This window comes from Tachypleus tridentatus, chromosome 5, assembly GCF_004210375.1.
Source record: "Tachypleus tridentatus isolate NWPU-2018 chromosome 5, ASM421037v1, whole genome shotgun sequence".
Taxonomy (NCBI): Eukaryota; Metazoa; Arthropoda; class Merostomata; order Xiphosura; family Limulidae; genus Tachypleus; species Tachypleus tridentatus.
The window spans coordinates 34831955-34847743 of record NC_134829.1 but is presented as its reverse complement, the minus strand read 5'-3'; the positions used below and the strand labels follow the sequence as shown (position 1 = coordinate 34847743).

The following is a 15789-nucleotide window of genomic DNA, read 5'->3' as shown; positions in this document are numbered from 1 at the left end:
TAAAAAATTTTTAATAAACACAGGTAAATGGCCATGTAACCAATATATATGGAGGTCTTGCAAAATGCCATAGTTCCATGTTGTGTCATAAGCCTTCTCAATGTCAAAGAATATTGATACAAGATGTTGTCGTTTGAGAAAGACTTCTTTGATTGATGTTTCAAGTCAAATTAGGTGGTCCATGGTGGAGTGCTGTTGTCAGAACCCACACTGAATGGGCGAGAGGAGGTTGTTTGATTCGAGGAACCAAACAAGACAAGCATTAACCATCCTCTCTAAGGTATTAAAGAGACAGTTCGACAAAGCAATTGGATGGTAGTTTGAAGGATTCTTGGAATCTTTCCCAGGCTTAGATAAAGGTAAGATAATAAATAGCCTGGTGCCAAGCATTACGAAAAATATTCTTCTACCAGATCCAGTTAAAAACAATTAGAAGAATATCAAGAGAAGCAGGAGAGAGATAGCGCAGCATGTCATAGTGTACATCATTTGGTCCAACAGATGTACTGCCAGACTGATAAATGGCCAGTTTCAGTTACACGAGTGTAAAGGGACGATTATAGTCAAAGAGACAGTCAACTTGAAAGGAAAGAGGTGAATGCTCTGCCCGAATCTTGATGGCCAAGAATGTGGAGAAACAAACAGATGTGCTAGATACCCAGCAAAAGCTTTCACCTAGAGTATCGGCAATGCTCCAGACATCAGCTACCTCTTGGCCATCAGAGAGTAAGATCGAGAGGGAGACAGAATTGTTGTGCCCACTGACCTTTCGAACCCTGTCCCATATGACCTTGGAACTGATGGTAGAAGATATGCTAGTTGTGAACTTAATCCAAGATTCCTTCTGGCTTTGACATATTACCCACCTAGCATGTGCATGGGCCCGTTGGAAAGCGATGCAGTTTGAAAGTGTGGGATATCTACGGAAAGTATCCCAGGCCCATTTTTGAGCCTTCTGTGCCATGTGGCAGGCAGGATTCTACCACGGATAAGGATATTGTGGAAAATGTGTCGAGGTTTTAGAAATAAACTGAGCAGCTACTTGTATAATACAGTCAGTTACTGCTGCCACACAGTTGTCTATTGATGACATGGCTGACTCGCGATGGCAGGATCAAGTTCTGCAAGAGCAGTGAAAGTGGACCAGTCTGCCTGATCCAGCTTCCACTGGGGCACGCGGGTCAGGTGACATCGATCACGGCCAGTCTCTCTCAAAAGTATAGGAAAATGATCACTGCCTAGTGGATTATTGTTAACCCTCCATCAAAAATGGGGGAATAACGAAGGGGAGCAAACCAAGAGATCAATCGCTGTAAAGGACTGACTAGGTGCGTAAAAATAAGTGGAAAAACCAGTATTGAAAAGAGAAAGTTTGTGATCAGAGAGCATACGCTCTACAGAGAGACCCCTCCTATCAATAACAGCACTTCCCCAGAAGGGATGATGTCCATTAAAGTCCCCCAGGATTAGAAAGGGAAACGGCATCTGTTCAACGAGAGCATCAAAGTCTGATCATGTCTCTCCAGGGTACAGGTAGAGAGAACAAACAGTGATGGCATGACCCAAGGAAACACGGATGGCTACGGTCTCCAAGGGTGTGTCGAGTGACAAAGACAGGGTGAGCACATGCTGATCAACCAACAGTTCCATCCCTCCATGTACTTGTCCATCACACAGCCTGTCATTTCTGTACTGAAAAAACTGTATCGACAGGTTTCAGAAATGTTTCTTGTGAGGAAAGACATACAGGATGGTAGGAAGCTATCAGTGTTTAATGTCATCCAAATAAGAACGTACACCTTGACAGTTCCATTGTGGCCATTTTTAATGATGGGTAGGCAAAGTGGCTGGATAACCCTTCTGTTTATGACCATGTCTTTTTTCTTTACTGTCCTTATTTGGAGGAGGTCTATTGACCTCCATGGATCCTGCCCTGGGTCGATTGAGCAGGTCTTTGTTGTTGGAAGGGAATTTCAGCGACTGAGGACGTAAACAAATGATTGTTTTGCATCTTGGAGTGGAGAAAAAGATGTATCTGAAGAAATGCCTGTATTTGAAACCAAAGGATGTGGATCTTGGGGTTTGTTGGAATGTATGAGAGGAACAGAGAAAGGTGTAGAAGTTGATTTATCAACCTTTTTAACCATGGAGGTCAAAAGGCTTTTAATTTGTTTTGAAAACGATTCTCTTGGAGGCACAGAGAGATCTGTCTGCACTCCCACTGTAATTGAGGAACGAAGTGCAGCAGCATATGTCTGAGATGAAGCAACGGACAGCAATTTCTGAGCCTCAGGATAACTAACATTATGAGTCGTTTTCAAACGCTGCACCTCTTTTTCCTCCAACCATTTTGGGCAAGAACGAAAGTAGGAAGGGTGAGAACCATTGCAGTTGACACAATGTGGGTCTGTGTCACACTCATAGGAATCGTGGTTCTTGCCACCACAACAAGCACATGTCAGGGAACCACAACATGACGTCTTTGAGTGGCCAAACCTCTGAAATTGAAAACATCGGAAAACGTACAGCCGTACCCTGCAATTCAGATAACCTGCCTTGATGGTGGCAGGTGCACATGGTGATGTAAATGTCAAAACAAGGATAACTGTCAGCAGTGTAACTCCTCTTTGCGAGTGGAGATGTGCCTCACTGCAGAAACTCCTTGAGTGGAGAAACCAGCAAGAATCTCTGACTCGGGGATGTTCTTCAAACCCCTCTCAACAATAACTCCTCGTGATGAATTCAAGGTAGCATGAGAGGTAACCTCAATAGGTACATCCCCAATTGCCTTTGAATTCAAGGAGTTCACTGTGTTGGGATGTGGATGTTTCAACCAACATGTCTCCAGATCAAAGCTTTTTTACTGACTTTGGACAAGTTCCTCTAGTCCATTCTGAATAAAAAAGGGGACATTTGCCCTAAAGGTTTTTCTGAAAGAGAATGTCATAAGAAAATGAGGTTCGTGTGTTACAGATGATGAAAATTGCTGCTCAGTCTTCAAGATGGGGTCATTTACCTATTAACTGTTTTTTCACTAGTTTATTTAAATTTTTATTAGGAGGATCCATAGGAAAAGAGGAAAATTTTGGTACCCACTGACCCCACCCACCATGGAGCCCTATGAGGGGATGCACTACAATGTCATGCAAGGACATTGCAGCAACGCCAGGGTTTCGTGAGCACTATACCCAAACACCAGCATCAGACACAATGTCCACAACACCTGTTGAGAACTTCCAACACTGGTACTTGGTTGACTCTAGCCCAAGTGGACCAGCCAATTGACCCAAGGGGGCCACCCCACCCATGTACAGGAATTCAAGGCCAAAGTGGTGTGTTAGGGTTGGACCCCTCAACCACCAGCATCCTCTCCTCCCCTTCATGGGTCGTGACGCACGGCAAAAATGTGGGTGGATATTTAGATCCCAGAGGAGGTAACCAGAAAGAACCTTCCCTGGGAGGTCCCCTCACCACGTACAGGAATCCACACCGAGGGAAATTTATCAAGAAAAGAGCAAAAAAGTACTCTCTGACAGCATCTGCTAAAATGTGTGAAACTTACAAGGCATATTTTGGCATGGCTGTCAGGAATCAAGACAAACCCTGGGCACCTCATTTTAGCTGTGAGCACTGCAAAAAAACCTCTAGAAGGTAAGACAGAATTTTTACTTGCTTGAATAATTTTATATTATACAAATTTTAGACTTTTTAAAATTTAAATATCTTTAATTTTTTTTTAATTTCAAATAGTATAGAAAAAATATCAAAATATTTTGCATGAACCTCTTACAGATTAGTTGTGGATGAAATAAATTCATTCTTCAAAATAATTTTATTTTGCTCTTTTGCAGGATGGTACAGAGGGGAAAGAGCCATGAAGTTCTCTATTCCACGAATTTGGCATGAACCCACTGACCATTCAAGCAATTGCTACTTCTGCATGGTGGACCCTTCCAAATGTTGGGTTGGCAAGAATGCATCTGCTATCATGTATCTGGACCTTCCATCATCCATCAGCCCAATGCCACACTGCTCTGAGCTCCCTGTACCCACTCCACCAGAGAAAAAGCAGCCATCCTCAGAAGAAAACAGCAAATCAGAAGAGATAGACGTTGAAGATCCATATTACAATTTCAGATGTGCAGCTGGTGAGAGAAACCCATACTACCACAACCAGAGAGACCTCAATGACTTTATCAGAGATTTTGGTCTAACAAAGTCAAATGCCAAGACTGTATTTGGGGGCTGATACATGAAAGTGATTTACATTACAGTTGCAAATCTTGAAAAACTACTCACTTCTAAACATTTTTGTATAACTTCAGTGTAAATACATGTAAAGTTTGATTCATATGTTGTTTTTTCAGACCTTGTGTAAATGAAAATGTGCAATTTGCCTGTTTTTACATAGAAATATTTTAATTTCTAAATTTCATTATCCAGGTCACAAAAGCAAAGTTTAAAGGGAATAATGGCCATTTTCTGTACTTTTACAACATAAACAATTAAGAAATAACACATACTATCCAGTTACATAATGTAATTTGTGTAACATAGGTCATCTCTAAAATGAGAGTATAGATGTAGAATGATATCCAAAGAGGGAAAAAATGTCCATGACAAAAATATTCTAACACTATTTGGCCAATAGAAGTGTTCTAAAGTATAAAAAACTACATTTTTACATCACTTCAATAAAATGGTGAATGTCAAAAATGTTGAAGTTTACACTTACAAAACACACTGAACTGTTGACTACTAATCAAATATTCTTGGTTTTGCACCAGCAGGTACTGACCTCTCATGTGGAGACCAACTGTTTTAATGGAGGTAGAAAAGTTCCTTTTCTTAATGTTATCAGTGGCTTTCTGACTACATACTTTCCTACTTTTGTTTTTTCAAGCTTACCATATGGTACTTTATTTACCAACAGTTTCATCCCTCTGAACGTTGATGACTTTCCACAGTTGCCACTTTCACCTTACTAGTGCATGCCAGTGCAGTTCAGCAGAATTTAATAAAAGTAGCATCTTCTGCAAGCATATTATCTCCTCTTTTATCGTTAGCCTTGCATGACTTGGCATATGTATCATGGTAAGAGTCTTACCAAACAGTTGCTCTACTTTCTATAATCCCTCTGGGAACCAACCATTCAAGAATTTTGTAGAATTGCAAAAATGTCCACAACACTGCTGCAACAGCAACTACTTTTGCTAAAGGTTGCCCTTACAAGTCAATTCCAAAAACAATAATAAGAAAATTAGGAGAATAACTCACTCCTTCAGGCAAGAAGCATAGTATTGGACTTCATTTCACAACCCTCTAGTAGTCAAATGATGTATTATAGTGTTGCTGCCATAAACATTGTTCTTTGTAAAATATAATTTTGGTAGTGTATGACAGCAGTTACAGAGTAAATCACAATTTATAAAAAATACATGTTACTGGTCATCTGTTCTAGTTACATAGAAATTTTTATCACTTTGAACTTAATGATTTTCAAATAAATTATATATTCATTCAAACATTTTAACCTAATTTCACTTCCTTTGATGTCACTATCTGATATGAGAAGAAATGAAATTAATAACAGAATGCTTTTGAAATTCATTACTTAATGTCTTGTTTAGAAAGACTTAAAATAATATTCTGAGATTATATATACAGGAGATTAGAATGAAAATGTTCCATTATATAAACTACTGACTGATGAACTTGAGATTAAGACAACTTATCAATATTAAAAAATCAAATTCAACCTACAAATTTAATATATACATACTGAAATCATTACTAATAGTACTACAGGGTGTTCGGAAAGTCACTATGCAGTTTTGTAATTATATTTTATTCAGTCTATTTCAAGCCAGCAACTGATAGCGGTGTTTAGAAACAAAATAAGAAATCTCCAGGCCTGTATTGATGCCAACTGGGGTCACTTTCAACATTGTTTATAATTGTCATTCATATTTACCTCCTGTATTCTATATTGAAACATGTCGGTTAATAAATATACAAGTGCACAGTGACTTTACAAACACCCTGTAGTTGTATTCTATAGTAATTCTTACAGCATAAAAAAGTTTACCATTAAATTCTAATTTTTTTCTTCTTCGAGCTCCATGTATGTTTCCTACCACACCACATACAAGTTCTTCATTCTCCTCATCCTGTGTTATATTCACTTTACTTACATATTCAAAACTAGGCTTAACAAGGGCTTCTTGAATATAATTTTCAGTTTTTGCTTTTGGTGATTCAATGCATTGTCTTTTTGGTGATCCATTCCGAGACTCATCTCCATCTGCAAAAAAATACATAGTTCATAAATTTGATTTTTTTTCTTTAGTTGAACTAATCAAACTTATTGTAATATGTGTATCAGAAAACCATTGTAGTACTATTAAACAAGTGATGGTCATAAAGTTATTACAGGTGTTTATCAGTTGAGCAGGTATTATTAGAAGTTCTTAAACCTCTTTCTAGCAGTTAGTTGTTGATTTACTTTGTTTTGTTTTTAAGTTAACTTCTAAAAATCTGTTAGCTTGCTGATAAAAACAAAAACAAGATGGTTTGGTATAATTTTTGAAAAAAGTCATTAAGCCTCCAACGGAATGTAATTTTAATTAAAGCTAAAACTGTGTTAGTTCTATTTATTGGAATTTCAAATTTGAGATATAAAGAACGTTAGTGGTGACTCATTTAGACTATTAACACGATTTCAGAAATTCAAACCAGGCTTAAAAGTTTGACTTGTTTCCTCTAGAAAATAAAAATTATAGGTGATTTGATTTGGATTTTTAAAATATTTTAAGCATTTGTTGTCTTTGGGTTTGAAGAATTAAAGAAAATAGTGTAGGCTTTGAAAAACCAGAGAAACTCTTGTTCTTCAAATAGATTATTCTATTACAAGATTGTGGAAAGGCTTGCCTGGTAATATAATAAATATTGAACTTTAAATTATTCTAAACAGCTAGATATATACATGAATATTGATGACTTCATTTGTTAAGATAAGCAAGAGATGTTCTCATTGGTCTAGAGGGGCTAATGTTGCCTCACTTTTTAAACAAGTTATAAAGTCATCACAAGTAGACATAGCATAATGTTACAGCCAGAATTAACATTTGCCATACTTCTTTAATCTAACACATTAACAACTATCCTTATAAGATGATGCAAACAAAACTCCCAGTTTTACGATTATGAATGGCTTATTACCATCTAAAGTACACAATTTTCAATTCAATCTCTTTACCTAGTATACTGGTAAAACTTGAACCAGAGGAATACACATATAAAATAAAAATCACTGTTTCAACATTTAAACTCCTGTAAAGGCATTGTTCAATACTCTATTGTTTTGATCATATATATATATATATATATATATATATATATATATATATATCATTTATGAGATACATTTAAACATTTTTTATAATCCATGCTATGTCTTATAAATACAAAACCAAGCTATGTACTTTGTAATTAGATCAGGTAACTGGTAACACAGTTATGACACAGAATGTTCTATTTGATTTTCATTGATTGAGAGGGTTTAACAATGATTTTTTTTATTCTTTTTGGTGTTTTAAATCAACTAAGCAGTTTGATGGCCAACAAATATTTGAAGCTAATCTGTTAAAGTTGGGCAAAACATGTCCAAAATAAAAGTTTAACTTAGAAATATTAAAATTGAAATGTAATGTAAAGACTGAATTTGGGAAGATACTAAGATAAGAAAATAAGTTAAATTTAGAAGTTATTTTATTTGCAAGTAGAATATTCATCATTGTTAGCTAGAAGTTCCTCTGTGAAACAAAGTTTTGTGTAATAGATTTATCAATATCAGCTCCAATCAGATTTCACCCTAGTTCATCACTGTGGCAAGACAATTTCACTAGAATATAAAAAAAAAAAACAGCAATGATCAAAAACACTAATTTTGATCCTTTGACTAATTTTATGAATTGTGATACCAACTGATTAAACTGAACAAACTTATATCAATCAAAAATACAAATGAAATGTCAAAATTAATTGGTAAATGAATCTACCAATTCTAGCCTTTTTATCTCACAAATCCTGGTGAAAAGTAAAAATACAAGAAATCAATTTTGAACTAAAACTTCATATGCAAGGAAATTTTTTTTATTACTAGACCTACTGATATCAATATCTTTTAAACAAAATTAAAGTAGCAATGGCACAAAATATTCTAACACAATGAAAAAAGAATGGGGAAATTGGTCAGGTAACAAAAAAAAACCTTCTGTTCTTAAAATAAATTTATCACAACTACAACAATAAATAAAGTTAATTATTACTTAAACACTGGCCTGTTGGAAGTTCTACTAAGGGTAGTCGTCGTTTTGTTGGACTAGTTTTGGAGATTTGAGCTATTTTTTTGTTCAAATTCTCACGGCGGGCTTGTGTTCTTTCCAGAAGTTTCTATTAATCATCATAAAACAATTTTATACAAAAGACAGTATTTGACATAGTATTAAAAAATTCTTTTAGAAACACAGCAATTATTTGATATACAAGATCAATCACATGAATTTTCCATTTTCATTTATATTAAAATTGATAGTAATCACAAGTTTCAGATAATACCATTCCTCTGTTATCAGTACTATGGTCTAGAGAAGCATGGCCTTGTAAATTGACATTTTTGTATATAAAAAATACACCAGATATTAAATTTTGTGCATAAAAAACACATACTACTCACCTATAATTGTATCATTCCAGTGTAATTGTGTATTCACCAATTTGAAAAATAAAAAACACAAAGAACATGGCTGACAACTGGCTGAGAAGTTAAATTGGAAGATTTTATTTCAACCTTCAAAAAAACTGCAGATTGTTTGCATTCTACCACTACATTGAAGCCAACTGCATCTCTCTGGTTTACTTCACCAAGCAGCATTGATGAGCCATGATGGAGGGCTTTAGTCTACTGAAATACATTAGGCTTTTGAAATTACAAGTGAGAAACAAATTTCACAACTGAGTTAAACAGCAACTACAAGCTGATGATCGTATGTAGTTAGAGTGACTGATGAACAGAAAATCCTATGAGCCACATTCTTTCAATGAACAAAGTTCTTATTTTATTGGACTACAGAGATATGTAATTACTGGAATTAATGAACATATCAATTATTACAGTATTTATTCAGTTATCTTCAGCCAGTTGATTATTCTCACATGATAGTTGAAATAACTGAAAATGGTAACAACAGGAAATGTTAGTTTTGATTACTTTCATACGTCCTGACACTAATCATTTAAACTGAAAAACTTTGAATTAATAAAAAATATTCAGAATTTACAATGACAATATTTCAACTGCTTGAATAGATGAAAAGCGATAACCATAAACAATAATTTTGATTAATTATTTTGATGATAATTTATTTTATATATCACTAATTAATGTATTTGATGAATAGAATAATTGAGCCTTCAACAAAGAAACAAGAAAAAACATCTCAAACACAGCATCAAAATGTCAGATGCTGGAGAAAATCAGAGAACACAAAATATGCAAAATGTATCTCAGGACAGCCAGTATGGGTATTAACACTTTTACTGAGGATAATAAACCAAAGAACAATGTTTCGGTCTTATTAGGTCATCTTCAGGTTAACAAAAAACATGCAAGTTTTCAGAAACACTGCAGTTTATTTCAGTATGTCAAGAACTCATCTGGAGCATTATTTACAATATGAAGAAACATGTACAGAAGTACAGTTATCAGTAAGTGCTGGCATTATTAGAAAGGTAGGTTTACAAAAAACAAAATGGATCTGAGTATATCTGTTTAATAGAGGGCAGACTGATGATACACAAGTAAGCTTTGAATTTCTTAACAAATCATGTAAAGATTGTTCTGTTTAAATTGCTAATGTAACATATTGGCAATAAATGACCAACCCACAAGAAAAGTAAATATTCAAACTTACCCTGGCTTCTATTGTGGCTCATAACTTGTTTCATTCCCTTTTAGGAAAATAAAAGTTTCTTAGAGCATAGCCTGTCTCTTCCAAATCTTAAACTTTCATTCTAAAGTTACACACTATATTCCCATTCAAATATTTTCTTATATAATCTATTTAATAATTTGTTATGCACATAACTCTGTGAGAAGGACAAGTACATGTCTAAATATTAAATGCATGTTTACACATGTATATATTATATAATAAATTTAACATTATCCCTTAGCTAATTAAGTTACTGTGTATTAAGTGTGTGCACACACATGTGAACATGTAATATACAAGTGGTGGAAAAATTTATTGTACCATCCAATGTTTTTCACACTTTTCTGCATTCATTTTTTTAGGCTCTAATGTATGCAGGTGCAAAAGTGTTTCAAAGATGTAATACTGTATAATTATTAATTAGTGGTTTTATAGGCTGTCTAGGTATTGCATTGGCTATTTTTTGGCAATAAATGTAGTTCTTACTCAGTACAAGTTTAAAATCTTATCTGTTACAAAGTGCATATCATGTTACTATAGCCAAGGGTTGGAAGTTAACTTCAATTATCAGTCATTGTTTTTTGTAACAAAAACTTTCAACAAGACAGACTGGTAGAACAAGTAAATTTATCTAGTCTACCGTAAGCTACTGGTGCAGAGACAGAGAAAGAATGACTCTGTGGAGTAAGAGAAGAGAAATGGTAGGAAGAGTTTCCAGAGTAACTGACAATCATGTTCTGAAACATGAAGGTACAAAATCATTAACTGTCATCAGCAGATCTCAAAATAGTACTGCAGGAAACTTCATGGATCATTGTCACTACATGCATTGTCTGGAATTGCCTGTGTTTGGCCAGCCTCCCAGAAAAATGGCCAAGAACAAAATCCTTCCTCACCAACAAGGTGAGGCTAAATTAGGCCAAAGAGCATACTGACTAAACTAAAGCAATATGATCTCAGATGAATCAAAATTCAACTTTCACAGGTCTGACAGGAAGCAATTTGTATGACATCAATATGGAAATCAATTTCGTACAACTTGTTTGAATGCAACTGTGAAGCATTTGGAAGATCAGGTGATAAAATGATGCATCAAAGTAGTTTTGTTAATTAGTTTAGAACAAAGCCACATTGGGCTATCTGCTGTGTCCACCACAGGGAATCAAACCCTGATTTTAGTTTTAGCATTAAGTCCTTACACTAACTGCTATTCCACCAAGAAAACAATACACTAAGATCCTCATCACTGGATCATTTGCTAAAAAGTAACCTAAATATTAGTAAATATTAAGGTTAACTCAATTCTTTAACAAATATTTTATAGGTAATTATACTATCTTAGAATGGTTACCCCAGTGACATATCACATGATTCTGCATCAGGTTACCTTATTACTATCTTCATCTGTATATACACACCTTTGTAAAAGGATCAATAACACCTTCCATAGTTTGTCACTGTACCGGCAGTTGCCCTGGTCAGTTTTACTCTCTTTTTTAGTTAACAAGCAAACGTGTTAGATGTGACTAAAGTTCTACCTAAATAATAAAATATCAAGTTAATAATATCCCATACTAACTTAAATTGTTTGTAGTTATTTCATAAAGTTAGTGCTAATAATAATATCAATAAGCAACATTTTTCTTTCAAATTCAGCAATTCAATAAAAAACTGAAACTTGTAAGTTTTAAATAAACTAGTATTAAACATGAAGGCTCATAACTTAAGTTCCACAACAGAAATCATGAAACTGAATTTTGAAAGCAATGGTTCATTATTTCATTTGTTACTAATGTTTAACTACATTGCTCATAACTAACAATGTTAGTGTTGTTTCAGTGGCGGATTTAGGGGGGATAAAGTGGCTAACCACCCTCCCTAAATCCGTTACTGTGTTTACTATTTAAATATTTATATTGTAGTATTAGAGTTATTGCTACCACAAGTACTAGCGTTACTGTTACTGACAGCCTTTGACTAGTTCTGCAGTAACAGGTTCAACTTAATGAAGATAGTGCAGTGACAATGACTATCATACTTAATTATTAATATACTAAACCTAGTAACATTTACTGAATTTCTACCGGCTGTTACGTTTAGGGGTAGTTTATTAAAACTAATAGCACTACTTCCAAACACTGAATTTTATCTAACACTAACACTAAAACAAAATTATCAAAAACCTTATTTTGAATTTGGGCGGCTTGCGCACGCGTATTAAAAGGTAAACTCCAGTGGCGAAAGTGTACATGCCAAAAATTGAGCGAAATAATTAAAAAATGCAAAAGTTTATAAAACAGCAAAACAAATATACTAAAACGCCTTTTGCTAACAATATGTTTTAGAGTAAAGCTTCATAATGAACTAATTGTGCTATACTATCCATAAGAAATTGAGTCCCGGATTCTGGCTTTGTAATCTGCAAACTTGTGACTTACCAACCGCTTGGTCAGCAGACCGTTCTTCTTCTTTTCAGGCCCGGCATGGCCAGGTGGGTTTTGATTTTGGTTAACACTCTTGCTATTTACCAACGAATATGGATTGACCGATTATAAAGTGGGGCCTAGTAGGCCCCAGAGCAACGCGCTTGAGACCAGGTGGGTTAATATGCAAGGCTAATAAGTCGCGGGTTCGCATCCCGTCGCGCCAAACATGAAGCTTGCCATTTAAGTGACGGTCAATTAATGAATGGATTAAGGTGGGTGGTGAGATTCCCACTGTCCCTAAATAGGGACGGCTACTATCTAGCGAAACAAAACAAATTCTTCTTATTTTCTATAATCCAATGTGAAAATAATTGTATTTATTGATGAAATGATGGTTACTCAAACTTCGTATATGATTGTTTGTTTTAGCGCAAAATTATAAAATAGCTGTTTGCACTCTGTTCACCGCGGTTAATAAAACCCTGGAGGCCCGACACGGCCAAGCGTGCTAAGGTGTGCGACTCGTAATCTGAGGGTCGCGGGTTCGCATCCCCGTCACGCCAAACATGCTCGCCATTTCAGCCGTGGGAGCATTATAATGTAACGGTCAATCCCACTATTCGTTGGTAAAAGAGTAGCCCAAGAGTTGGCGGTGAGTGGTGATGACTAGCTGCCTTCCCTCTAGTCTTACACTGCTAAATTAGGGACGGCAAGCACAGATAGCTTTGTGCGAAATTCCAAAACAAATAAACAATACCCTGGATTTTAGCGTTATAGATCCGTAAACGTACTTCTAACCCGTTGTGAAACATTGTGCATTAGCTATTAATTGTATATGTGAAAATAAATGGACAAAACGTTTAACAAAAAGGACTCAATAAGGCTAAGCAAAAAGTTGTTGTGGCTTCATAAAAGGTTATTCGTAAGTTTAATGTTATAGTTCAAGTATAATTTATTTTTATTGAGAGAAAAGGTCTAGTAGAATGATTTTTGTAAAATCTCAACTTGGAAAACTTTCCTCCATGATGAAAAAAAGTATAAAGATGGTATAAATGACTTTATGTAACCAACACTGTTTGAATAAAACAATTATAGGAATTATGTTATGAATTATGAAGCTGAAAGTGGACTTAACTGTTACTTAATCCAAATTTAAAAGTTTGGAAAAGCACATGTTAGCTTATTTCTAATTCGAAATTTAAACAAAATAAAATATCCATTCGAGACCCGACGATTAACCTCAGTGCTAATAATGCTAGGATTCAATATCTCAATCTCCGTGATTGACATAATACTGATAGGCCACTGTGCATCTTTGCAGTAAAATATCAACTGTTAAAAAAGGCATATTACGTACATTACAAGAAAAATATTACCAAATGAACTGAAGATATTCTATTCCACTTTTTCATTAGGTCTTTTATTATAGCCAGCATTTTAAAATCTATTTTATTAGTTAACCAAAAATATTATCCATTCATTTTCTACTATACATGCTCACCAATAAAATTATTGTCTAAGATTTGTTTATACCATTCCCGAAAAGAGTAGGCTTGTCCAAAATTTTGTTTAATAACGATAAGTTTCAGACAAAATTACAGCTCAAGGCAAATACTTTAAATCCTAAATAGAATCTGTTCCAGTGTCTCTTTTATAAGTAGTTGCTAGAAACTTGAAATATTATCTGAGCCATAGACTAAAGAATAAAACATAATTCAGTTAGCTAGATACACAATAACTAATGACAAAGAACCATAAACAAAATAAAAAACTAAATCCTCAAAACAAGGATAAATGCAAGCATTGAATCTCTCAATCTATTCTTCACATTCATTATATCTACACTCGTTATTTGTTTAATATAAAGGCATGCTACGTATTCCCCACTCCATTTATTTAAATCTAGCTTGCATAACAATATTTCAAAGTTTTTATATGTATATTTTGTTTTAACTATATAACGCTAGTCAGTCAGGGAAGTAACTTAAGTTCCTTTCACCCCAGTTACTATATAACTGAGCCATTCACTTAAGGTACCACATATGCTTTCTCGAGGAAACATTTCTGTTAATTTGAACACATTATGTGAAAGTTACCAGCAATCTTTTCTGTTGATTGATCAAATTATATCTTGTGGGTGCAGCCTCTTTTCATTTTAATGGGGATGATTAACAGTCACATTGATAGTGCGCTTGGCCTAGGCTTTACCTAGCACGTACCGCGATTGGATTTTAAACATTGTCCCCGATCCCCTGGCCCCTTGTTGAAATAATATGTGTTTCATTTTGAGCTAGTGGATGGACTAAAAGTCTGACGGTAAACTCTCGTTTTTCAGACAGATTAGAGTAGTCCGAAAATTTGCAGTGAGTACTGCTGACCGGCTCCTTCTTTCTATCAACTTTAATGACGAGAAAACTATTTTGAGACATTCCAAATTAGTCTTTTTTTAATGTAAATGGATGAAATAAGTTCGAGTTTGTCAGCTCAAGTTTTCATTATTTAATGTGACAATATATCACTGTTTCAGGACTATATTTCGTATTTTTATGGTTTGTGCAAAAGAGTTTCCAAACGTATTTGAAAGTTTGTTTCATATAATTTAAACTGCTTGGAAATTAAGTTTTAGAAAAACGTATTAAGTATTTATAAGTTATTTATATCATAATTCATTTTTAAGTCTCAAAATTTAAAGAAATCCATTTTATACTGATAAAACATAGGATTTTATACATGAAATAAAAATGCTATGCCTTCCCAAATACTTACATCACTCACATGGCTGTTGGTAATTTCCAATGAAACATAAAGGAGATTGTAGCCTCGAGAGAGCATTTGATCTGCCCATGGCCGGATTAAGGGTTTTATTGGTCCTTAGCTTTTCAACTTATAGAGGTTTCCTCAAAACAGAGCCTGTACGTGCAATACCTTTATAATAACAGCTGCTTGAGGCCCCCTAATTAGTGTGAGGCCCTGAGCTTCAACTTGGTAAGCCCATGCCTTAATCCGGGGTTGGATCTCCCTATGGAAAAGACTACTGTCTGTTTTCACATATACCGTACAACTTCATAGATACCTTTTCAACGGGAAGACAAAGGTGGTAACTTTGATGAAAGTCATAGAACAACTGGTAACTGAAGTAAAAGAAACTTAACAGCTTTCTTGACTAACAAATTATGTGAAAACTGCATACATCAAAATATTATTATAATTAAAATAAGAGTGTGGCAAACATATAGCAAGCCTATATGCTGCACTTGTTTTCTGTTTAAATCCTCGAAAACACAATAACTGATATCGACTCGTTAAGGCGTCATATTGATAGCGAAGACACTGGGACATTTAATCGCGTGGTTAATTTTATTAAGACT

The 15789-nt window shown here is 34.8% G+C and overlaps 1 protein-coding gene across 1 annotated transcript in view; it reads right to left on the bottom strand.

The window, feature by feature from the left end:
* LOC143250326 (uncharacterized) overlaps positions 1–12144 on the bottom strand; it is a 65767-nt gene extending 53623 nt beyond the window's left edge. The window contains exons 1-4 of the mRNA XM_076500778.1: positions 12055–12144; positions 11414–11533; positions 8331–8454; positions 6089–6304 (exon numbers count right to left, since the gene is read on the bottom strand). Of these exons, the coding sequence (XP_076356893.1) occupies positions 6089–6304; positions 8331–8454; positions 11414–11443 (370 nt within the window). The 5' untranslated portion in view covers positions 11444–11533; positions 12055–12144. The remainder of the gene's footprint in view (positions 1–6088; positions 6305–8330; positions 8455–11413; positions 11534–12054) is intronic.
* Between the last annotated feature and the right edge of the window lie 3645 nt (positions 12145–15789).